This window comes from Penicillium chrysogenum (genome assembly GCF_028827035.1).
Source record: "Penicillium chrysogenum strain IBT 35668 chromosome Unknown utg000005l_segment0_segment0, whole genome shotgun sequence".
NCBI classification, from domain to species: domain Eukaryota; kingdom Fungi; phylum Ascomycota; class Eurotiomycetes; order Eurotiales; family Aspergillaceae; genus Penicillium; species Penicillium chrysogenum.
In genome coordinates, this window is record NW_026622753.1 from 7,341,849 (window position 1) to 7,366,029 (window position 24,181).

The 24,181-nt window shown below is 51.4% G+C and overlaps 9 protein-coding genes across 9 annotated transcripts; 7 read left to right on the forward strand and 2 right to left on the reverse strand.

The window, feature by feature from the left end:
* Window positions 1-885: 885 nt before the first annotated feature.
* On the forward strand, window positions 886-3,343 carry N7489_011145 (Zn(II)2Cys6 transcription factor; the record flags this gene model as incomplete). Its single annotated transcript, XM_056716894.1, has 2 exons — window positions 886-1,124; window positions 1,198-3,343. 2 exons carry the CDS (start codon window positions 886-888, stop codon window positions 3,341-3,343), a joined length of 2,385 nt encoding a protein of 794 aa, XP_056564516.1.
* A 1,987-nt stretch (window positions 3,344-5,330) lies between these two features.
* On the forward strand, window positions 5,331-6,356 carry N7489_011146 (amidohydrolase family protein; the record flags this gene model as incomplete). Its single annotated transcript, XM_056716895.1, has 2 exons — window positions 5,331-5,382; window positions 5,434-6,356. The coding sequence occupies 2 exons, from the start codon at window positions 5,331-5,333 to the stop codon at window positions 6,354-6,356; spliced, it is 975 nt and encodes a 324-aa protein (XP_056564517.1).
* Window positions 6,357-6,952: 596 nt separating this feature from the next.
* Window positions 6,953-8,804, forward strand: N7489_011147 (cytochrome P450; the record flags this gene model as incomplete). Its single annotated transcript, XM_056716896.1, has 5 exons — window positions 6,953-7,052; window positions 7,106-7,169; window positions 7,245-7,624; window positions 7,679-8,251; window positions 8,347-8,804. The coding sequence occupies 5 exons, from the start codon at window positions 6,953-6,955 to the stop codon at window positions 8,802-8,804; spliced, it is 1,575 nt and encodes a 524-aa protein (XP_056564518.1).
* Window positions 8,805-9,124: 320 nt separating this feature from the next.
* Window positions 9,125-11,551, reverse strand: N7489_011148 (uncharacterized protein; the record flags this gene model as incomplete). The annotated part of the gene is made up of 2 exons (XM_056716897.1): window positions 9,125-9,293; window positions 9,345-11,551. The coding sequence occupies 2 exons, from the start codon at window positions 11,549-11,551 to the stop codon at window positions 9,125-9,127; spliced, it is 2,376 nt and encodes a 791-aa protein (XP_056564519.1).
* A 238-nt stretch (window positions 11,552-11,789) lies between these two features.
* N7489_011149 (mitochondrial 37S ribosomal protein bS18m) lies at window positions 11,790-12,570 on the forward strand (the record flags this gene model as incomplete). The annotated part of the gene is made up of 3 exons (XM_056716898.1): window positions 11,790-11,928; window positions 12,034-12,269; window positions 12,364-12,570. 3 exons carry the CDS (start codon window positions 11,790-11,792, stop codon window positions 12,568-12,570), a joined length of 582 nt encoding a protein of 193 aa, XP_056564520.1.
* Window positions 12,571-12,960: 390 nt separating this feature from the next.
* On the forward strand, window positions 12,961-14,908 carry N7489_011150 (WD40 repeat domain-containing protein; the record flags this gene model as incomplete). The annotated part of the gene is made up of 3 exons (XM_056716899.1): window positions 12,961-12,976; window positions 13,029-13,117; window positions 13,178-14,908. 3 exons carry the CDS (start codon window positions 12,961-12,963, stop codon window positions 14,906-14,908), a joined length of 1,836 nt encoding a protein of 611 aa, XP_056564521.1.
* A 360-nt stretch (window positions 14,909-15,268) lies between these two features.
* Window positions 15,269-18,663, forward strand: N7489_011151 (FUSC family protein; the record flags this gene model as incomplete). The annotated part of the gene is made up of 7 exons (XM_056716900.1): window positions 15,269-15,310; window positions 15,359-15,922; window positions 15,981-16,667; window positions 16,721-17,129; window positions 17,189-18,286; window positions 18,340-18,501; window positions 18,563-18,663. The coding sequence occupies 7 exons, from the start codon at window positions 15,269-15,271 to the stop codon at window positions 18,661-18,663; spliced, it is 3,063 nt and encodes a 1,020-aa protein (XP_056564522.1).
* A 335-nt stretch (window positions 18,664-18,998) lies between these two features.
* Window positions 18,999-20,561, forward strand: N7489_011152 (TADA1 family protein; the record flags this gene model as incomplete). The annotated part of the gene is made up of 4 exons (XM_056716901.1): window positions 18,999-19,206; window positions 19,333-19,607; window positions 19,671-19,779; window positions 19,876-20,561. 4 exons carry the CDS (start codon window positions 18,999-19,001, stop codon window positions 20,559-20,561), a joined length of 1,278 nt encoding a protein of 425 aa, XP_056564523.1.
* A 548-nt stretch (window positions 20,562-21,109) lies between these two features.
* N7489_011153 (U4/U6-U5 snRNP complex subunit PRP6) lies at window positions 21,110-24,110 on the reverse strand (the record flags this gene model as incomplete). The annotated part of the gene is made up of 3 exons (XM_056716902.1): window positions 21,110-21,253; window positions 21,338-23,627; window positions 23,731-24,110. The coding sequence occupies 3 exons, from the start codon at window positions 24,108-24,110 to the stop codon at window positions 21,110-21,112; spliced, it is 2,814 nt and encodes a 937-aa protein (XP_056564524.1).
* Between the last annotated feature and the right edge of the window lie 71 nt (window positions 24,111-24,181).

Sequence of the window (24,181 nt, forward strand, 5' to 3'; positions counted from 1 at the left end):
CCTTTGGGCTTTGGGGTCCATGGAGTGTTTGGATGAGACGGTGGGGTGTATCATTGTGAAGAATCCGCACGAGATGGTAGCGGTGCAGGACTTATGCTAGGATTTCGTTTGAGCTGATTTTGTATTAGTCTTCTTTTTCTTCACCTATCTCGTGGATGCCTCTTCCGCTTGAGTAATACGTTTCTTCACGCCTATGCACAAACAATTTCGATTTTGCCTGCTTCGATCTGCAATGCCTGGGATGATATATCATCTATAGTACTAGTGCATTGTCTACTATAGATGTCCCACATATATATGTCCTACCAATATAGGGCCAAGCTTTTTCATTAGTACTATGGGCAATCTGAGACTATCTATAGCAGGATGGGAATCCCTGGAAGATTATAACGGTCGAAGGGTCTCAAGATCTATTACCTTATCTATCTGACCTCAAGGTTGAACCAATAACACCATCTCACACGCTTAAGATTCAAACAATGAGAACCCGGGGAAGTGGCGGATGCGTCCTTGGCGCCCATATAGCAAATAATAGACAAGACTAGTGAGATTGCATGCACCTAGGTAGGATCTTGGTCTTTTGATATTTCCTATTTCTTTGTTATTTCTTATGCGAAGTTTCCTGCTCTGCAGGGAAAGCCGATCTTCCAAGAACCCCCTGCATGTACTTTTGTCCTCCGGCCAAGATATGCAACCTCAGGCACCAACGCCAACGCCAACTCCAACTTATTTTGCTTTTGCGCGATCGACCCCCCTCAACCCCTCCCCATCTAGTCTTGAGTAATCTGGAAATTCCTTTTAAGACTCCGACCGCCGTTTGGAGTCGCATGAACCTGGTCTGAATGAATATCTGAATTGTTTTGTCCTCCACTCCACCGCTCCGTCATGTACTCCACTTTCTCCGCCAACTTCAATACTACGATCGACGCCTCCCGTGACAGATCGGCCACACCTATCACAGCTCCACGACCCAAGCGCAGCCAGGTCGCTCGGGCGTGTGACTGGTGCCGGCTCAATCGCGTTAGATGCGATGACAAGCAACCATGTCAGAACTGCTTGAACCGAGCAGGTACCTGCAGCAACACAAAGCCACAGGAGGCAACCTCGCTCCCGGCTGCAAACCGGTAGGAAACCAATATCCACTTCTCTCATATTCGCAGTGATGGATGTAAATGGCCTACTGATCCATATGGATAGAGAGATGCAACGGTTACGGAATAAGATCAAGGACCTTCAGGATCAAATCGCGAAAATCAAAGAAGGACCGGAAATCCAAACACACACGGGTTTCGCAACGCCTCCACTGTCGGATGCTGCCCACACCTCCTTCGATTTTGCGGAGCTCACAAATACTACGGAAGGATGGCAAGGGGTTCAGCAGACCGGGCAGATATACTACGGACCCTTGTCGTCCTCATATTTTGTATCCCGAATCAGTCGTCATCTCTCTCAAGCACTTGACCAGCCATTGGAAGATGCGAAGTTGGAGGCATGCATGTCACGCTTTAATTATATTGCGCCGACTCGTCAACCCTCTCGATGGGATGCAAGCCCGGCCAGCCAGACAGATCAACATCCGGACGAAAACGAGGAGGTCAAGGATCTGACACGGTTACAAGAGGAACACTTTCTCGCGCTGTTCTGGCAGTCCTTTCATTGCGTCTATCCTATCCTCGATGAACGCGACTTTCAGCAATATTATGACTCGTTATGGTCCAGCTCGGCCGATAATATGTCAACCAGGAAGCCATCCGCCTTAGTCGATGCGCTATTGGCAATCTGTATGCAGTACGGCAGTACGTTTTTCGTCAGTGCGGACAATCAGCAGGGAGATTTGGAGTCTGGGTGGCAGGCCAAGAACGCAAATCTTGTGAGTCGAACTTACTACCAGAGGGCCCAGAGACTTCTGCAGAGTGAGCTCGAAAGTCCAACCATCAAGGCCGTGCAGAGTCACATCTTTTCGATTGTCTACCTGTACAACACTTCCCGGTTGAATACTGCGCATATTAATCTAGGTGCCACGCTGCGGACCGCCCAAGCGCTGCGGTTGCATATGCGCCCGCTGGACGGGACCTCCCTCGAACAGCAGGAGCTACAGCGTCGCATTTGGTGGACACTATATCGGCTCGACAACCAGGTCTCGATGACCCTGGGTCGGTCGCCACTCATTCAACTGTCCCATGTCAGCTGTGGGATGTCCGGAGATGGTCGTGAGCACGCCCAGCTATCTGGCACAGTCCTCCTCTCCAATCATGAGGACATCAGCTGGCTCAGCTTCCATGTGCAGTGCACCAAGCTCGGGTTTCTCGTCCAGGGAGTGCAAACAGCATTACACCGGAAATGTTCCCAGTTGCTGAATGGGGAGAAGGCCAAAGATCTATATGAGGATCCACGCGTCCTTGAGACCTTGGCTGAGTTTCTCGGGCAGGAGATGGCGGCCATCCATAATTGGGTTCAAAATGTGCCGCAGTCCCTATGTAATGCTCGTAAGGGGACGGGGGCCCCCTTCTCTACCAATCGGGACGCTCTGAACCTGTGTCCGTATAGTCCGCTCTGGCTGCAGCGCCAACGCGTCCTCCTGGAGGTCCACTATCACCATCTTGTGATTTCGACACTGCGTCCTTTCATCCGATTCCCTCCTGTGAGGTCTTCCACGACCCCACGGACCGACGGTTACAATATCTCCTGTTTGAACCACGCCATGACGATCACCAGTATCCTAAACCAAGTGCTCTCCGAGACGGATCTCCTCCGCGGCTGGTCGTGCGCCTTTCATTTTCAGTGGGATGCCATCCTGTGTACCCTAGGCTTTGTGCTCTCCAATCCGGTTTGTCCCCCGACTCCTTCTGCCCGCAAGTCGCTGCAGACAGCGATTAGCACGCTAGAACTCGTGAGCGATCACATTTTGGCAGCCAAAAATGCGGCGCAGGTCGTCCGCGAAGTCTGTTGTGAGGCCGATCGACTCATCAACAGCGTTCAACAAGCTCTGACTGGGCGACCAGCGCCGCGTGCCAGCCAGTCCTTGTCCCAAGTCCAGAATCAAAGGCCGTCGAACCAGACCTCATTCGTCGCGCCCGAACAATCGGAGGCCCGGTCCAACCCCCTCAAGCGAGCGCTGCCACCGACTACCCTGGAGGAGTCCCATCAGCTAATGCCCAACTTTGAGGAGCGTATGCAATTGATGGACATGATGCCTATTGGGTCACTAGCCGAGCTATCCCCGACTTTGGGGACGGGTTCCCTGTCGATGCCGGCTACATCTGCGGACATGGTCATTGGCACTGAAGCCCAGTGGCTGCATGCCAGTACGATGATCATGGATTCTTGGACCACGGACACGTGATTAGCCGTGTTTCTTCTCTGGTTTTATTTTTCGCGCTGCTGTTCTTAAGGTACCTAGGTATATTTTGCCCGTCTTAGTTAATACGTAGTCCCTAACCAAGCAGCGGGCCCTGCTAGGTGGAGAGAAGTACAAAGGATATGAACTGTCCGTGCCGGTTTATAACTGATTTATAATACATATGGGCGTCTCACTGATGTATTTATTCCAATTAGTTGCATATTTTTACCTCTCCTTAACTTGGCGATATGCATACTACTTACTGTTTCTGGGGGAGACATGGCACTCTTCTCGCATCGGCTACTGGAGAGCTAAAATTGGATTACATGTACTCGATAAAGCTGTAATGGAACATGCGTTGTCTAGCCAATCGTTGTGCGGTCGTATCATGGGAGATGACTCAAAAGTGTTTATATATAAATTCGGTGTGCGAAGTGATCTCCGGAGCTAGTGTGCATTTCTAGGCCCTAGTTATTGCATAAGTATACCTAATATCTAGGGATATATAATCACCACACGCATGGAGCAGACCCCACCTGGGCAGGGCCAGATGGACCCACTTCGTGATTAAGATTAGGTTAGCTCGGGAACTCCCGCTCCCAGTCCGAAAGGAGTTCGGAGTTGGTCACCTGGGCAGATATCAAACTGACAAGTATGAATGCCAATTGTCATCAAAATGTCTCCTTCCAGCACTGCTCGCATTTAAATAACCAGATATGTTTGATCAATATGGATGTCAGTACATTCGGCAACCTCAGTGGACAACATACATTTTTGCCCTCCATTCTCGGTTTATTACAACTCCATTGGGCAGTGGCACATAGAGAGCTGATAAGATTCTTCAAGCTGCTGACTAAATGCAGCTCGATTCGCTCCCCATGCCAAGTGAGACCGTTCACGAATGCCAAACCCCAGATCGAGTGAATGAACTAGTTCATCATAAAAGCCGAAGACGCCGAGAAGGATACTGGCCCGCGCCGAGAAATTGTCGGCCTCCGCTGCCTACTCGTCTGCATTGCCATTTTCTCTGCCAACCTACTCTATGGCTTGGACAATGCCATCGTGGCTGACATAATGGTCCCGTTATCGGCGACTTTGAGTACACTCGGCTCGCTTGGCTCGGGGTAGGCTTCACCTTAGGATCGGTGGCTTTTATTCTTCTACTGGACAGGACTCACGCGATATTTGATACGAAATGGATTTTTTCTCGGCTACTTGATGGAGCCGGTCATTTATGACTGTAGGTACGTTTCGCGGTCGTTCGACAGTCCCACCCTCCACGGGGTCATGCTCTAGGCGTCTCGTGCATTCTGGGGAAGGTGGTTATTTTGACCTGGGCCGCTCTAGCGCAGGTGTTTTCGGCCAACCAAACCTTTGAATTTCAGTGAATGAAGGGCACATTTACAACCGTTCATTCTTCAGGTCGGAGAATAGTATAGTACCAAAATGTTTTATTCCAACCCCCCAGGGCAGCATAGCTGATGCTTAACCGACACCAAGCACTGTAGCGGAAGAACACAGTATTTCTGCAGGAACGATGATCATCCCTGAGGAGATTCGGAGAGATCTCCTGTTTCAGAAGCACCAGGCCAGGGTGTGATGTGATGAGAAGAATAAGCGCCTATAAATGAATTCCACCATTTGGCAAGCGCACACCTGCGGGCATATGCGGGCAGATTCCACAAGCATACCCCGCAGTCCTGCAGGTATCCTTTCCGTCGTCGAACTCTCTCTCGCTCATTCGCTCGCTCTTTGGGGGTGCTCCGCAATCCCTGCAGGCCTCACTAGACACCGTCAAGTCACCTTCGGAGGTCCTGTATGTATAATCAGGGAAGTGTGGCCGCCGTATGCAAGGTGGGAAGACCGGCAGTCAGTCAGTCGGAAACGACATTGTTGCCAGAGATCTGTATTTGAGAAATAAAATCCCATCTCTAAGTGCTGGTTTGCAAAAGGAGCAGTACTACCTGCAAGTGCTCCCCAAATGGCCATCATGGCGAAAATCGATGTGCATCATCATTTTTACCCTCCGGCCATGCGCCAAGGTTAGTCCCACTCGTATTGGAATGGGAGCTCCGTTGGCTAACGTTAGATAGCCCTTGATCGCGCAGGAGGCGATCCCTCGGGCTGGTACACTCCACCTTGGACGTTGGAGCTGGACCAGGACATGGCTCGACGAATGAAGGTGACCACTACCATTCTCTCTGTGACTGCCCCGGGGCCAGGCATCGAGCGTGATGCTGCTAGAGCCGCCACTTTAGCGCGCAGTTGCAACGAATCTGCCGCCGCCATTCGGGACGCTCAACCGCCCCAGTATGGCTTCTTCGCATCGGTGCCCTCCTTGTTCGATACAGAGGCTGTCCTGAAGGAAATCGACTACGCCTACACCAGTCTGCATGCTGATGGAGTCACGTTGTTTACCCGCTATGGCGATGGTCCCAATTACCTGGGGCATGCAGCCTTTCGACCTATATGGGCTGATCTGAGCCGCCGCGGTGCTGTAGTCTTCATTCATCCCACCCATCCGGTCGATACGCAGCTCGTCAACCAATGGCTACCGCAGCCCATGTTCGACTATCCGCATGAGACTGGCCGGGCCGCTATGGATCTGCTGACAAGTGGAATTTTGCAAGATTATCCGGGATGCAAGATCATCCTCTCTCACGCAGGCGGCACCTTGCCATATCTCATCCATCGGGCGGCTACCATGCTGCCTTTTATGCCACGCACGCTCGGTCTATCAACTGAAGAGCTGGTGGAGGCTGCCCGGACCTTTTATTTCGACACAGCGATCTCCTCAAACCCTGTCACGTTGAAGGCGCTGTTCGAGTTCGCTGCGCCGGGCCATGTGCTCTTCGGCAGTGATTTCCCCAATGCCCCGCACGACGCGATCCAACGCTTCACTGACTTTCTGGAGGCGTATGAGCTGCCGGGGGAGACCAAGGGACAAGTATATAGCGGGGCGGCATTGGAGTTATTTCCGCGGCTTAAGGAGATCCCAGATAAAGCGAGGATCTGAAACTAGGATCGATGCTAGCTTTAGATAGGAAGTTACTGGAATAGAATTGGAGTTTGCCAATGATCTAATGACTATTTATATAGCATAATATGGATATTCATGGATAATAGTAAAGGATTGGCTTTCAACGCACCATCGTATCGAGGCACTGAATGTAGTATTTGGGGATTTGTTGGTCTCACTTAGGACAACCATAGCTTCTCTCAATAGCCTCGTGTTCTACGGAGAGCACACATCATCCGGATCGTCGTTTTCCCTCTTCGTGTCATCCGTACCAAGCATAGATACTATCAGGTTACATGAAATTACCCTCGTTGTTTTGGGAGTATCGTATCTTTTTCGCTTTTATGGTCAGCTGACTCCATAACGCGACGCTCAACTCCACAGGAAGAGAGTGTTTCTCCAAGGGGAATCTTAGCCAGCACACTCCTTTGGTAATTTGGGTTTCTTTGTCGGTGGCAACTAATCCCGTGCATGATGCACCTTCATCACCCCCGCGTTTGTCGATCTATAAGTCAGCATACCCACCTGTCATCTCGATGCTGAAGAAATAAAGCCCTGTGGAACTGTTTCAGTATCAATAGTTCCTATCAACTATGGAACCATTATTGCTGCTACTCCTGGTTTTGTTGCCGGCTATCGTGCTCGTACAATATGCCTTCACATATGGCCATCGGATCAGTACCATGCCTAATGGTGAGTTATCGTCTCCAAAGTTGGCTGAGAGAGGGGTTTCTCATCTGATATAGGTCCACCTACCCTACCCTTCATTGGAAATATCCACCAGATCACCAAGAAGTACACCCATATCAAGTATGTTCGATAACCTCCCCATTATCCTTTGAAACACGCAAGGAATTCTCACCGCCAATGTCTTGCGGTCTTCAGATTCACCGAATGGGCCGCCCAATATGGCGGGCTGTATATGCTCAAGATCGGAAATGGCAACATGGCCGTCATCACCGATCGCCGACTGGTGAAAGAAGTCCTCGATCGCAAGAGTGGCATCTACAGCCATCGGCCCCATTCCTTTGTCTCGCACGATCTCATCACCAAGGGAAATCATCTGCTGGTCATGCATTATGGCGACCAGTGGCGCACCTTTCGACGACTGGTTCACCAACACCTGATGGAGACGATGGTGGAAACCCATCACACCCAGATCGTCAACGCCGAAGCCATACAGCTGGTTCGAGACTATATGGTCGACCCGGAACACCATATGGCCCATCCCAAGCGGTATAGTAACAGTATCACCAACTCGATCGGTAAGTCTTCCATAATGGATTCGCTGCTGGAACTCCCCTAAAGTCTTGTCATAGTTTTCGGAATCCGCACAGCCAATCGTAAGGGATCAAACATGCGACGGCTTTACAAACTCATGGAGGAATGGTCGGAAATTATGGAAACCGGTGCAACGCCACCAGTAGATATGTTTCCCTGGTTGAAACTGCTGCCACAGTGGCTATTCAATAACTATATCACCCGGGCGAAGGCCATCGGTGTGCAGATGGAGACTCTCTACGTCGACATCCTGAAAAAGGTCATTAGGCGACGGGAAGATGGCAACAATAAGGGCACCTTTATGGACAAGGTCCTCGATAGCCAGGAGAAACATAATCTCTCAGGGCACCAGTTGGCCTTTATCGGCGGTGTTCTGATGGAAGGCGGCTCGGACACTACCTCCAGTCTCACTCTGGCTATTGTGCAAGCGTTGGTCCAAAACCCCGATGTCCAGCGAAAATCACATGCTGAGATTGATGCCGTGGTCGGCCACAACCGGTCGCCTGTATGGGAGGACTTTGAGCGACTTCCTTATATCAACATGATCGTCAAGGAAGGCCACCGGTGGAGGCCTATACTTCCACTATGTTTTCCCCATGCACTAGGAGAGGGTAAGGCCATCTGTTTCTTCTGGCTTTCCATTTATGTTATTTGCCGTCCCTTCTTCCAAGTTACGAGTGTCTTCTAACCATACCAATCCTTACAGACGACTGGGTCGATGGTAAATTCCTCCCCAAAGACACGAGAGTCGTGATCAACACCTGGGGGATGCACATGGATCCTTCCCAAACCGATGACCCAGCCGCTTTCATCCCCGAGCGTTTTGCCAACCATCCTCAATTAGCTCCCGACTATGTCCCGGGTACATGGGAGCGTCGCGACCACTACGGCTACGGGGTTGGGCGCCGGATCTGCCCTGGCATCCACCTGGCCGAACGCAACATGTTCCTAGCCATTGCTAAATTGCTGTGGGCGTTTGATTTCCAGCCGGGAGAGGGCACCATGGATAGTGATCCGGTGACTGGGTACCATAACGGCTTCCTTTACTGTGCCAAAGATTATCCTTGTCGACCTGAAGTCCGCAACGAGGTCATTCGGGCTACCATTGAGAGAGAATATGCCACTGCGACTGCGGATGTGTTTTCGCAGTTTACTGAAGGATAGTCGGTAGGCAAAGCAGCCGCGTTCAAATTATTGACGGAGCTATGGTGAGGAACAGAATGATCGATTTTTGTCTCTCGTTTTCTTGGATTCCTCTTTTTCAGTTTCTTCTCTCAAGCGCTCTCTATACTGAGTCTAGTTTTACGATAGCCCGGGCCGAATTCCAGAAAGTCTGTCTTACCTCAATGCTATAACCAACACGCCCGTATATCCGCGGCGAACATGCTTATTACCTACAGAAACTACCAGTAGGGGAATGGATTCTCGGTGCCCCCTTTATGGGAATTATGATACATTGGCTTGCTACTTTGATACAGAGATTATTACACCGACACCTCATTTGAGATGCCGTCAAACTCCAACCCTTGCTCTTGGTCAGTGCGGTTTATCGTCATCAGATGTTCCCAATGCTCGGGATACTTCTGACTGGCCCATTTCTCCACCTCATCTTTCCAATATTGGTACGGGATAGCGTTGTAGAACAGCCCAATGCTAGGATCTATATTAGCAATTATAGCACAGGGATCAGAGGAATGTACTCACGTGTTGCTAGTAGGAGGAATCCCAATCTCAGCTTCCATATTGTCGATAGCCTCAACGGCCAGATCAAACTCGCATTGCGCCGCTAAGGCCTCCATATATGCCGAATAGAGCGGGCGATTCGCCGTGATCTCCAGCTTCTTCACCTTAGTCATCATCTTGATGGCCTCCTGGACACCGTTGTGATGCTTCTGGCAGACCTTGAAGAAAATCGTGACAGTCTTGTGACAAGGGCCTTCCTCCGACTTGAGAATTTGTCGGAAAATTTCCATGCTCTTTTCTGGCATCTCGCACGCCGCATACGCCATCATCAGACCGTTTAGGATTCTCGTGTTGAGATCCACTTCAAGATCCAGCTTCAGCATATTGTGTACAAGCTCCAGATTGGTTGCATCTGCCGTGCGAGCCAGGCCCTGGAAACAGCGGGCGTAAGTGTCTGGCCTAGGGCGCCGACCGGTTTCGTCGGCTTGGCGCATATGTCCAAATACCAAGACGGCGAGATCACTGCGCTTCCGGTTGAAGAAGGAGGTCATGATCTTGGTGCGAACTGGGACCCACGTTTCCGGGAATGCAATCTTCAGAAGCTCATATGCATTCCACACGTCTGTATCAGACTGGCTTTTGTCCATGATGTACTCCGCGAGAGCGTCACGTATCGGCATCTTCTGTTCGTCGCTGTAGCTACCTAGTCGTGGACGTAGCAACTCTGAAACAGCATCGAGGTCGTGGCGGTAAAGGAGCATGTGTGTCAATGCGGCAATGGTCGCAGGCTCTAGGTACACATTCTCTTGGAAAAGTGGGTCTAGGAGGGAGGAGATTTGGTCGAACAAGACGTCCTTTTCCTCGGATCGACAGAGCATCGCGATGAGCTTGTTTGCAATGGGCAGGTTGTGACTCGTGAGGTACGTCGGGTCAACCTTTTCTTCGAGGATCTTCAACGTCTCGCCGACGTCGCCGGCCTGGACGCGGGACTCTAATTCTAAGACATGAGTTTGGCTATCTGGGACAAGACCCCACTGGCCTGGGAGCGTCATGAAATCCGAAGCCAACTGCGGGTTCTGCGCCGCGTTTGCATACTGGATAAGGTTATTAACAATGTCAATGTTGATGGAGCCCTTGAGCTGGGGGTTTTTCGCAGTCCATGCATCGACCTTTTGCGCAAGAGTAGAAGCATTGCTCCCCTTTGCTGCTTCCCAGAGCAAAATGATGCCAGCGGTGTCTTCGTTGGGCTCATTGGGAAGAGACTTGAAGATCTCCTCCGCTGATTCTGCACGCGACTTCAAGAGATAATATTTAATGAGAGCCTCTCTCGCAGCCATAGAGGGTTCTGAGCCACCGGCGATTGGAGAGTCGTAGACAGTTTGGGCCGCTTTCCACTGACCGTGGTCGACGAGGAACCTAACTATCTCTCCATGGGTGGCCTGGTCAAACTTGTTGCCATGGTTTCCCCACTCATCAACAATCTTCCGCACCTGTCGGAGATCGTCCTTCATGGCAAATCCTTTCAAAATTGTGAGCCAGGGCGACGGCACAGCCTTGCTCATTTGACCCCAAAACTTCAATAAGGTATGTCTAGCATCCTCGGGATTTCCATCCATAGCCAAGATATTGATATAGAGAGCAAGGGCTGGCCGGCTGATCTTCCCCGGACCAAATCCATGATCGAGGTTTAATTCTTGATATGCGTATCGCGCAAGGTTCATGACAACCTCGCGAGCCTGTGGAGCACAATCACATTCGGAGAGTACGTCCAACACTTTTTCAAGGCTCTCAGTCGAAAAAACATTCTGCCAGTCTTCTTCTTCCATTTCGGCCTGCTGGGCCCTCAGATGTTTGAAGGTGACGATCAGCGCGCGGGCTTGAAAGTGACTGATGAGCATTGGTGTTTCAAGCCGCATTGTGAAAAAGGTTTGGAATGCCTTTGCGAGAATATCACTCGGAGGAGTTCTGCTTCTATCTTTGAGTGCCCTCATCAAGTCAGCCATTGGTTTCAGGCCCTTTTCAGAGGGCAAAGTAGATTGTGACCGTTCGGGGTCAGAGCTGAAGACAAAGATGTTGCGTCGCGATGTATAATGGAGGCTGGGCATCGCAGGTCGTACTCGGGCAGGCGTGATTGTGTGCAATAGGCGATTTCGGTGGCATTGGGAGAACCGAAGTGGTTCATTGTTGATGATTGCCCGGAAGACCCGTCTAGTGAGATGGGACTGCATTATGAATAGTATGGGCGGAGCTTATAAGCCCAGATGAGGAAATGAGAAATTGGATTAAAGCGTGTAGTTCCAGGTTGACTTGCAATCTGCATGGAATCATGAAAAATGGGGGTTCGCGACGCGGAGAGATCTGGAGGCGGAAGAAGTCTTGGCGAAAAAAGATCTCATCTCCGCGTTGCCCGGTCTCCCTATCACCGTCTTCAACGTCTACAAACTACTCGGGGATTGACGGGTCAAGATGTCTTTGAACCTCTTTTCCTCGCCGTCATTGCTGCGCAATGCCGCAACCACAGCCAATGTTGGCCTGTCGCTCTGTCGCTGGAGCTCAACCGCTGCCATGAGCGCTTTCACTTCCCAGCGCGGCACAAGCTCACAGAGTATGTGATGGACCCAATACACCCAGATGATTTATTTGTTGTCCCGATATATGATATGGGAATACATTTATTTGAGTGCAATCAGCGACTAACGTGTTGCGATAGCCTCCCAAGTTGTCCAAAGACGCCGTTTACCGAGTCGCCTCAAGTTCCTCGAGGACCAGAAGGCGCAAGGCGAAAGCCGAGCCCTTGAGAAATACCAGACCCGTGACTTCAAGGCTGGAGACATCTACTCCCCTCACGATCTAAGCCCGGCCGAGATGAAGAAATGGGGAAAGCGCCAGAACCCTCAGACAGATGCTTTCGATGCATTGAACCTGAATCCTATGGATTTGTACAAGGTACGGAGTCCTCGAGCCGATGGATCCATTGTTTGTATGGAGTATATACACCATGATGGACAGCCACTAACTGTTCGCTCTTTTGTTGTTACAGAACTTCTCTGTCATGTCCGAATATATGACCAGCATGGGCCGTATCAAACCCCGATCTGTCACCGGTCTTCGACCTGTCAACCAACGCAAAATTGCTAAAGCACTCCGGAGAGCCATCGGCATGGGTCTTATGCCTAGTGTTCACCGGCACCCCGAAATTCTCGCATCCGAAATGCGGGCACGTATGGAGGGTCCTGGAGGTTTCTAAGCTGAACATACTACTTTGGAGTCATTGTTTTTGGGATCTTAAACAGATTTTGGGAGATTTCCCTGTACAAGTACAGGCCGGTGCCTTGTGGAAGGGGCACGACTTCGTGTATTATTACTCTTAGCGCTATGCATTGATTTTATTGGGAGCTATGACTTTCACCTTCCTTTGTGCGGAAATATTTTAAGCTACCAGGTATATTATATATGTGTTTTATGTGTTTTGACACTGATATTCCTCTTCCCTGCATATTCTCAATGCTTGTTTTTATGTAGACAAGACGTGGCTGTGTTCCCCGCTATGTGGCCCGGGTACGTCAGTCGATAAACAGTGGACCAGTGGACTTCCCTCTTCCCCCAACTCTTCTGCTTAAGTGTGCAGACCTTAGCAATGTCACTTACGAATGGTGAGCACCCGACGTCCTCATATCGTATTCTATTAGCCTGACATACCCAAAGAATCCATTTGGGCTGCTAGCCCCTCCACCACCCGCGGCCAGCCCACCCAGCTTTCTTCTGATGCTAAAGGCGAGCGATTGGCCTATGCAGTATGTTATTGCAAGAATCTCTACAATAACATTGCCTTGTTCTGACGCAAGCCATTATAGTCCAACAAATCCATCTTCCTGCGTTCAATCGACGACCCCGCAGTCGCTAGACAATACACTGAACACAAGGCGCCCACAACTGTCGCACGCTTCGCCCCCTCCGGATTCTACGTTGCAAGTGGTGATGCTGCTGGAATCGTGAGAGTGTGGGATTGTGTCGGCGAAGGAATCACCAAGGGTGAATACAGCATTGTTAATGGTCGAATCAACGATTTGGCTTGGGACGGTGACTCCCAGCGCATTATTGCCGTCGGCGATGGCAAGCAGCGATATGGACACTGTATTACCTGGGATAGTGGAAACACCGTTGGAGAGATCCACGGCCATACGCAACAGCTCAACACGGTGTCAATTAGGCAGCAGCGGCCTCTGCGTGCCGCCACTGCTGGTGACGACAGGAAGACGGTCTTCTACCACGGAGCGCCGTTCAAGTTCAACAACGGAATCGCCGACAAGCACTCAAACTACATTTACGGAGTTGGATTTAGCCCGGATGGTTCGCACTTGGTCAGTGTTGGCGCAGACCGGAAGATCTGGCTCTACGACGGCAAGACTGGTGAGACCAAGGGTCAGATTGGCGAGGGAGAACACAAAGGCAGTATCTTTGGTGTGTCCTGGGCCAAGGACTCGCGAAAGTTCGTGACTGCAAGTGCAGACCGGACCGTCAAGATCTGGGATGTGGAAGCTGGCAAAGCAACACAGAGCTGGACCTTGGGAGAGGAGGGTGCTATGGCTGTTCGCGACCACCAAGTTGGCGTGGTCTGGCCCCCAGGAAGAAGCGATAACTTGCTCATCAGTTTGTCTCTCAGCGGAGACTTGAACTACCTGGTCGAGGGCACTCCCGAGCCCCGGCAGGTTGTCTCGGGCCACCAGAAGAGCATCACCTCCTTGGCACAGACCACTGTGGATAACAAGGAAACTTTGTGGACAGGCAGCTTTGACGGAAGAGTCTGCAATTGGGATGTAGCTTCGGGTAAGACTGAGGAGATTGAAGGAGATGCCCACCCCGGTTACGTCGCCGGGCTTGCAACTACACCAGAGGGAAGCGGTAGAATTTATAGTGTCGGCTGGGACGACACCCTCCGCTCTGTCGATGTCGCGGCTAAGACATACACTGGCAGCGCTTCAAAACTCAATGGACAGCCGAAGGGCGTTGCAGCTGGTAACTCGACGGTTCTTGTCGGCGAAGCCGAAACCGTCGAGATTTTCCAGGATGGCAAGAAGACCGGAGAATACAAAACAGACTTTGTGGCTACAACCGTAGCCGCACACGGATCTCAAGCTGCCGTTGGAGGCGACAATGGATCTGTTCAGATCTGCGCCATCTCCAGCTCACGCCTTTCTCCCCGGGCAGACATCAATGCCTCTCGCAACCCAATCTCTGCTCTTGCCTTCTCCCCAGACGCCTCCCACTTGGCTGTAGGTGACTTGCGGGGACGTGTCCTGGTTTTCAAGGTTGCCGATGGCAGCCTGGTGACAGACCGCTGGACGGCGCATACTGCAAGGATCACATCACTTGCCTGGAACGAGGGTGGCTCACACGTTGTGAGTGGATCGCTGGACACAAACATCTTTGTTTGGAGCTTGGCTAAGCCAGGCGACTGGCTTGAACTGCAGAATGCTCACAAGGAGGGTGTCCATGGTGTTGGATGGGTTGCAGGAGGCTCGAAGATCATCTCAGCTGGTGCCGATGCAGCGGTGAAGGTGTGGAAAGTGGAAGGCTTGAAATAAATGTGAAGTAGTTGTGGCTGAATTTTGCTACGGAATTATAAAGACCGAGCCCTTTCTTTGTTGATCAGACAGATTCGAAATCAGGACTCCGTATCAGATCTATTTATATCAAAGTCCTCTGAGTCGTAGCACCACTTTTGAAAGCAAAAAGCAAAACAAAGAGGTGCGTGGCAATGACAAACGGGAGTGGCCGCAATTACCTTCGAATCGCTGCCAACGAATTAACCTGCATAGCTCCCTGCACCTCCGCACAACCCTCTGACGTCTTCATAAAGCCTGGAGAAAGGGCGAGTCATTGAAAATGTGCCATGCGGCTTGTACAACGCCCTGAGTCCACGCGAAGTACGTGAAACCTGAAAGATGTCCGCGACTCCCAGCAGCTCCCGCCGCTCGCGCCCAACGGTATGTGCTCGCATTTTCTGACTCGAGAGATACTAATCGTCGGTGAAGCTTCGTCAGGCGACATTTGTTCTCCCCAAAACAGGCCAGCGCCTGAAAGGCCTCGTGAACCTCCGAAATTCCACGCCGGTCTCCGACGAAAATGAGGAAAGGCGCGGGCTCCTCACAAACGAAATCCAACATTATGAGGGCTACCTCGATGTGCTCACGCGCCGTATTCATGAAAGATGGACGCAGATAAATCAGTTCATTAGGTCGGAACCGGGCATTGGTGTCTTGAAGTACAGCCTTGCGTACTCGGTCGGATCTCTTGCAACCTTTATCCCCGCGGTCTCAGCCTTGCTGGGCCACCAGGATGGGAAGCATATGGTGGCTACGGTCACGGTCTACTTCCACCCTGCCAGATCTCAGGGAGCGATGTTCAAGGCCTTGATCTGCGCGTTCCTGGCGTTCTGCTATTCTACCTTCTTGACCATTACCAGTATGTTCGTGGAGATGTTTTTCCAGGACACATTGAAATTGCCCGCCCTTGGCCATGCGGTGGTTCTGATAGTATTTTGTGGCGGTGGGCTTGGCTTTGTCGGGTGGACCAAGCAACGACTGGGAGATCCTCTGGTGAACGTTGCCTGTTCGCTCACTGCTCTGTCAACAATCACCGTCTTGACTAAGGGAGGGTGCTGTGCAAAGCGGCGACTTGTCCCTTGCCAAAACCTTTCAAGTCTTGAAGATGGTCGTGATGGGTGTGGTGGCCGTCATTATTATATCCTTTTGCGTCTTCCCCATATCAGCGCGTAAGAAGCTTCGCGCGAACCTCGTCACGGTCACTGATTCATTGGCTCTCATGATGGCACTTATCACAGAAAGTTTCTTGACCGGGAGTGAAGAGGTCCTTGTCTCGGCCGAATTCGTTGACGCAGAGGCGAGGCACCGCAAGGCCTATAGCCAGCTCGACAGGCTCGTTCGAGAAGCTAAACTTGAGCACTATGTGGCAGGCACCGAAAAAGAGTACAGGCTCGAAAAGAATCTCGTCCGCTGGGTGCAAGATATCACCCACAACATGGGAGGGCTGCGTAATGCAGCTTCTCTCCAGTTCAGTTTGATTCGTGAGACCATTGCCCGTGAGTCTGCCTCTACGGAAGATCAGCAGGGTAGCGCGACTCATGTGGACTATTTCACGCCGCTCGAGCGATCCTGGTCGTTCCCAGATGGGTCATTTTTGGAGCCTATCGTTGAGCGACCAGAGGAAGAAGTATCTCCAGGTGGTTCCGACGATCTTGGAAGTGCTGAATCAACACCCAGACCCGCGCTTCTTCCAGCAGATGTCTTCACTATATTCATCTCTCATCTGGGCCCTGCAATGGTAAGTTGGAACTCAATAAGTGTTTAATACAATTCAAGACTGACTGGAAGCAGCGATCGTTGGCCTTTACATTGAAAGAGATCTTCAAGGAGATTCCATTTGGGCCTGCACCGAATTACAGAGTCTCCGTGAATGGTCGCCTGCGAATCAGCCTTGACCGGGCGCTTGATCTTTACAAAGAATCGCGCGAGAAGACACTAGCGGCCTTGTATCAACAACAGGAAACCATGAAATTGAAGACCCGCGAAGCTGAAGCCGATCTTGAAGAAGTCTCAGCCAGCTGTGGCCATTTCAGTTTTTCCCTCCTCGAATTCGGAGAGCAGCTCCGAGAGATGCTTTCCATTTTAGATGAGCTGCAGTTGGAAGTCGAAGAGCGGCCTAATGGGCGAACCTGGTCGTGGCTAAAAGTCTGGCAGTGGTCAAGAAATACAGAGGCCGCCAAATTAGTTTCCTCTGACGATGGTACGTATACTTCTACACACCAGTCGCTGATATGCGGATATCAAGTTAATCTCCTACAGAAGCAGCTTCCAGATCCAATCCACCCGCTACTGGGCGGAACCTCCATGGGCATGCCAGGCATGCATCAGACGGCTTGATTGCACATAATGCACTCCCTGACAATATTCAGACACAAAAAGGCCCTTCAGTAAAGGAAACAACAAAGCAAAAACTCGGCTACCGTCTATGGAAATGCCTTGGGGTTTTCCGACGAGATGATACGAAATACGCGATCAAGGTTGGGGCAGGAGCTGCAATTTACGCCCTGCCCGCTTTTCTTCCTTCAACCCGCCCGTTCTATGGGCGTTGGCGGGGAGAATGGGGTCTGTTGTCCTACATGCTGGTTTGCTCAATGACAATTGGGGCCTCGAACACGACGGGGTATGCCCGGTTTCTCGGTACTTGTCTGGGGGCAGTCGCTGCTATCCTAGCATGGAACATCACCGCTGGAAATGTATTTGCTCTTGCATTCTTGGGATGGATAATGGCGCTTTGGACCGGATACATCACTATTGTTCGTGGGAATGGTCCCATGGGCCGGTTCATCATGCTCACTTACAACCTCTCTGTGCTATACGGCTATTCCCTTTCTCAGAAGGGGGCGAATTTCGATGAAGACGAAGGCGGCTCTAATCCAATCATGACCGAAATTGCACTCCATCGAGTTGTTGCTGTGTTGTCTGGATGCATTTGGGGAATCATCATCACTCGAATGATTTGGCCCATCAGTGCAAGACGTAAGCTCAAGGATAGTCTGAGTCTTCTCTGGCTGCACCTGAGCCTTGTCTGGAAACGCGATCCCTTATCCATCATGGCTAAAGGTCAAAAGTCTGTTTTATACATGTCGCCTCGAGAGAAGCTCGAGATTGAGAGATTTTTGTCTCGGTTGGAGTCTCTTCAGGCTGCAGCAGGCTCCGAATTTGAATTGAAGAGTGCATTCCCCGAAGCCTCTTATGCCAACATTGTTCGCCGTACACGCAGCATGGTGAATTCTCTCCATACTATGAACATCGAGCTGATGAAGAATGATGTGGCCACCGAAGGTGAAATCAGCCTTCTTCAATACACAAAATTAGAACGGCAGCAGTTATCTGCTCGTGTGAGCCATCTATTATCAGGTCAGCCCACCTGCAACTACCGTGCAATTGACTCAGTGCTGACTATATTCCAGTGATTGCTTCGTCAATGAAACTCGAGTACCCTTTGAGTGATGTGCTCCCTAGCATTGAGCATGCCAGAGACAGATTGCTTGCCCGCATCTATCGCTATCGCCTGGATCGTGAAGCATCTCAACAGACTACAGATGAGGATTGTGCTTTGCTTTATGCCTACAGTGAGTATTTCTTGGTTTCTGGTTCTATCCCATTCAATATGCTGACGCATTGTACTTTTAGTCTTGGTGACGGGCCAATTATCGAATGAGATTACGGAGATCATTGCAGAGATTGGTCAACTCTTTGGGGTATTAAGTGAAGACGTAGTGCAGCTAGCTTGAAAATTCTAGCGAATCAATTTGAAAAGCACCTGAAATTTCAATGTAGAGAAATATATGTAGACATAAAGGCAACGCTGCTAAGTTTGGCACACGATGTATCCGTTTATGGCGACTGGCGGGGAACCGCAAGTCGGAACCTCCCCTTCCACCCAAACCCATCGCCATCTCTTTCAATCCATCAATTCTCATCTTCAATTCATCAGGTTCTCTTATGAAATCAGTCTCTCTTCCTCTATTTCTAGTTTGAGCCCTAGAATCCTCCTTGATGAAGGCGTAGTTGCCAATATTCCCTGCCCTTCGGCGTCGACCGTCGCGCTCTCGCGAGTCCAGCAACCATGCAGATTGATCCGGCAGCTCTGAGTCGGAGGGACTCTGTCTCAAATCCAAAGGGCGCCGTGCCCAACGGCTCAGTATCCGCGAAAACCTCCAGAGCTCTGATATCGGTACCGCGGCTAGAGCTGGAGCCTGCCTACACGGACCTGAAGGCCGCCATCGGAGACAAGTGGGCTGAGTACAAAGAGTCCACAGCCCTTTTCTTACTAGGTATGTCATGATGCGCATGGAATTGCTCATCGGAGAACGATTGCTTGAGCTCCGCGCCGACTGTTTCCCCCTTCCTATCTATTGGCCTCGGTTCGATCACCTCCTGACCTCTTGCCTGATGGATAGGACATTACAACCAGAGCGAATACTCATCACGAGTCGACTACTTCTTATGCGCCGATCCTAAAAACGAACATCTACATAACAATTTCGTATGCGCGCTCATCGGAAACCTCACGCGAGACCTCCCCGATCATGGCGTCGCAAACTGGGTATCGGCAAACGATAAACCATCAACCGTGTCGAAACCCGTCTCCGGAGATGCTGCGGAACAAAGGTTGAAGACGGAGGTTATGAAATTGCCTCCGAGGGACCGTCGGCGCATAAAGGGAATCCCAGAGGTACGTAGTCGCAAACGATGACGAACACCTTCATCCCAGAAACCCACAGCTAATGATTACCAGCGAGATCCCAATGAGACGGTGCCCACAGAGCTGGAAGAAAGCCACCTAGCTAAGCAATTCAAATTACCCAGCCAGGTCCCCGCAAGTGCAGGTGGACTGAACAAAACTAGTAAGGCGACTCCCTTCGCGTCGAACTCGAGATATCCTCTCCGTTCCCGTGGTCCCCTGTCAGGAAATAGTGCCTAACCGTCCTCCTCAATTACAGACTGGGAACTCGAAATCCGAAAACGATATGCCCAGCCCCTGGCCGCCGAAACAGGCGAATTCCCCGATGCCGAATCCATCCATGCCCGCATGGTCCCCATATGCTACGAAGAATCTCTACCCAGCGGTGCAGGGCTCCCATGTGCTGAGTTTATGGCAATTGCGACGGAGACTTTCGTGAAGGAAGTCTTGTCCGCGGTATTCTCGCGCACCCGTTCGAATGGCCCGTCCGGTACAATCAATAACATGATGATGCGTCAGTACCGACACCAACTGGAAGTCGAAGAACTCGCATACACACGTGGGGAAATCACTAAGGATGCGGCCACAGGCCTACTCCCCGTTGAAGCGAAAGAGGCCAGCATTCGAAAACCATTGGGCGTTAGAGACCTACGGTTGACTTTGGAGTTGGGCGGTGGTGTCCTCGGTCACATGCCACTCATTGTAGACCAGATCATGAACGGGTACCTCGAAGACGAACTCGAGACCGAAAGACACGAACGGCTGGAGAATGGCGTTGGTGAGCCGCATCATGATGTCAAACCCGAAGACGAGATGGACTTGGACGAAGACGAAGACGAAGACGAAGACGAAGACGGTTCTCTCCTAGACTGGGAAGGTGGCACAATTGGTGATCGGAATCAGTTGAGCTCTTTGCTCGATGAGTGTCTGTCCATGGCCGCATGAGAATTTTATACCCCCGTTGACTTTTTTTTTACCCCCGTTTCATACACGCCACATTACATGGTTTTTCTGCTCTTTATTTTATTTTATTCTACTCACGGTTTGGATGGTGGCTCACGGCGTCTGGGTACTACCGGGGGGCCTGTCTCTACTTGTGACACCACATGATTTGCATATGGATTTGGAGTTTGAAGATATTGTCTTAACCGCCTCTGCCTTGTCCCCTATGTTTCACCTTCCTATCTTGGTCATGTACAGTATCGCTTCTCAAGGGACAAGGCGAAGCGGTCGATATCTCGAGGATGAAGAGAAAGCAAGAGACCTAAAAAGCCGGATGGCCATGACCCCTGTTGGCAAGAGGAGGTCAAGCTTGCTCGATACCCATGGATTCTATTTTGCTACTTGGTTATCTTGAGAGTTATTGCATAGTTACACATTAGGACATGGACTTTTAGACATCTAACAGAGACAGATTCCTGTCAAGTATTGAATTCCATGGGCGATTTGCCCCCGAACGCCTGTAGACAATACACCCCCAATGAACATGCCAGCTAGTTGATGGTACTTGCCACGAGCTTCAAAATCTCCTCCGTGGTCTTGTAGGCATTGACTGGGTCCTTCGCGATGGACTGCCAGACCTCACCGTGCTTGGGTTCCATCGAGATGCACTTCGACACGACATCCGATCGTTTTTCCTGTAACGTAGATGTCAGCTGGATATTCCAATAATAACAGAGAGCCTAAAGAATGAATGAAAAAGCGGAAGGGGGATAACAAACCTCAGTGCCATGCTGCATAAGGAACTTGTAATACCAAGCCCAGCCATCACCGTAATCACTATCCAAGACGATCGCCTTCTCAAACCAGGTCATGGCCTTCTCCAACCGACGCTCGCCCCAGAAGATACGCGCGACAGTAATGAACAGAATTGGGTCGTTCTCGACCTTCTTGATGGCCTCCAGACTGCGTGCCTTGCGCTGAGCACGGGGCTCGAGGTACCAAATGCTTTCGCTCCACAGAAGCCCCGATGTTGGGACTTCCTGGATCGCGCGCGCCATGATGACCTTGGCCTGGGCGATGTTGTTGGCGCGACGTTCAACGCGCACGCTTTCGGTCCAGAGCTCGGGATTCTTGGGAACGGCCAAACGCGCTCGATCGAGGACGGATCGAGCCCGGACGACGGCGCCCGCTTTTTCTTCTAGTCGCGAGGCAAGTAGCCATAGCGCAACAGACTTGGGGCAGGCTCGGGTGCCTGTTCCATATGCTTCGCGCGCCTGCGGGAGCTTGTTCTGCGCTTCGTAGATTTGGCCCTTGATCATCCAGAGCTTGTCGGCCTTCGGGAAGAGTTGGAGGCCTTGGTTTACTAGGTCCAGAGCATCGTCGATGTTGCCGAGCTGCCGCTCGAAAGCAACGCTCTTGGTCCACACGCGATCTGTGCCGGCTTCGCGACGGGCGGTAGCCAGAAGCTCTCTGGCTTGATCGGTCTTTTTGGCGTCGGCTTCTAACTTGACAGCAGCCAGCCAGATATCTTCGTTGTTGGGGTTTTGATTGAAAGCACGGCCGAGGACTCGGCGAGCATCGTCAATGTCGCCAGACTGCCACTTCTCCTTGGCGAGAAGGAGCCAGAGTTCCTCGCTCTGGGGGCACGCTTCGACTGCCTTCTCCAGAACCTGCCAGAGAGCTTCTTTGGTGCCGTGGTTGCGCTCCAGGTCCGCTGCCGCGAGCCAGATTGATCGGCGGTTCACAAAGACTCGCAGGGCGTAAGCGTAAATTGCCCGGGCAGTCTCGTAGTTACCACGGGCAATGCTGGCCTTGGCGTCGTCCATCCAGATATCTTTTCGATCATCATCCTCATCCAGGCCCCATCCGAGGGTCTCTTGGATGATACTACCACATGTAAGAACAGCGCCTTCGGCTTCACATTTCTCGGCTTCTGTGATCCATTCCTCTCTCTTCAGCATGGCATTCTCTCGAGCCAAAGACTGAATAGCACGCTTCATGACATTGACCTTCGCGAATGTACCCATCTGTTCCTGGAGTCGAGCTGCAGCAATCCAGACTTCATAACTGGTAGGAACAGCCTTGCGAGCAGCATTCAAAACTTTCTGTGCATTTTCTGGTGTCTCAAGGCGAGCAAGGGCAAGCCACAACTCGACCGACAGAGGAATGATTTCAACGGCCTTGGCCAACAGCAAGCGCGCATCGGCGGGATCATCTTCTAGATTGACAGCTTCCTTCCAGATCTGCACCGATTGGGGAATGTGTAGAATAGCTTGTCGAAGAACGTTCTTCTTGGCACGGGTATCCGTTTCTAATCTCATGGCCTCAGTCCAGAGTCTTGTGGAACGGTCATTGTTCTTGATAGCATTCGCTGCAATGACCTTTGCATTGTGACCTTCATTGAGTCGAATGTTTTCTAGCCATGCATCTTCGCTTTTCGGGCAAAGTTCACAGCCCTTAGCGATGAGTGTCCTAGCAGCCACAATCCGGCCGGCAAGCTCCTCCAGACGGGCTAACGCAATCCAACCGGGAGCATGCTTAGGGTTGGTCTTGGTGACAGATTCTAACAGAGTACGAACTCGCTTGATATCGCCCACCTCAACTTCACCGGCTTTAGCCTCTGATTGTGTCAAGCTGGTGAGGTAACCCTTGGGGTCGACATTCGTAGCGGTTCCGGATGTTTCGGTGGATGAGCCCAGCGCAGCCTGGTCAAGTCGGACCTTCAACACTTTATCACGCGCCGCGCCGATGTCTGCGAAGTTCATCATGGCGCTGTCTCCGCTTTCCCCTTCGCCGATACTCGTTTCCGTACCATCTTCGGCAATTGTCGTTCCGTATTGCGCTGAGTCTCTCGCGCCAGCAATGACACTATCCGGGACGGCGTAGTGCCGCTGTCGGGCATTCTGTTTATCTCGTCGATGCTTGCCCGTCAAGTCTCCAACCTCCGGAAGGTTGGCCCAGTCTTCTTCAGATACTGAGGCCAGTGTGCGTTTCAGATCGGCAAATTGGTGCTGAATCTTCGGATTGTTGCGTTCGTATTCTTGTTGTTCGGCTTTTTCTCGAGCTTCCCTGTAGGTGGCGAACGATTCATGTCGGTACTCTGTCCAAACAACCGGGGCTAACCCGATAAACAAATGGTTTTGAAGGGGTTATGGGAGGGGATATTACTAACCTGCGCGCTCTCCGACGCTTATCCATCTTTTCGTCTACCTCCTGGTAGATGCGGTCTGCCTCATCGTCTTCTTGGTCGAACTGTCCGTATGCGAACAGCCCGGCCTCGTTCTCGGGGTCCTGGAACCGCTCATCTTCCTCCTCCTGATCTTCCTCTTTCCCGCCTTTTTCTCGAGTAGTGGCGCCGTAGGCAGTGGGTGCAGCAGCTCCCAGAAGCTGAGCTCTCTTGGTCAGAGCAGCCTGGATCTGTTCGGGCGTAGGTCCTTCGCGCGCCGGGCCAAGATCGGAGCGAGTGGTGAATCCTGTCGCACCACGACCTAGACCAGCAACATAGTTCTCAGGCGCTGCCTGGCTCAGGAAATCCTTTCTTCCAGACGCCATGTTGGGCACAACACAATTCGAAGAGCTCGACGTCGACGGCGCAGAAGGCTAAGGCGGCGGGCCCGGAAGAT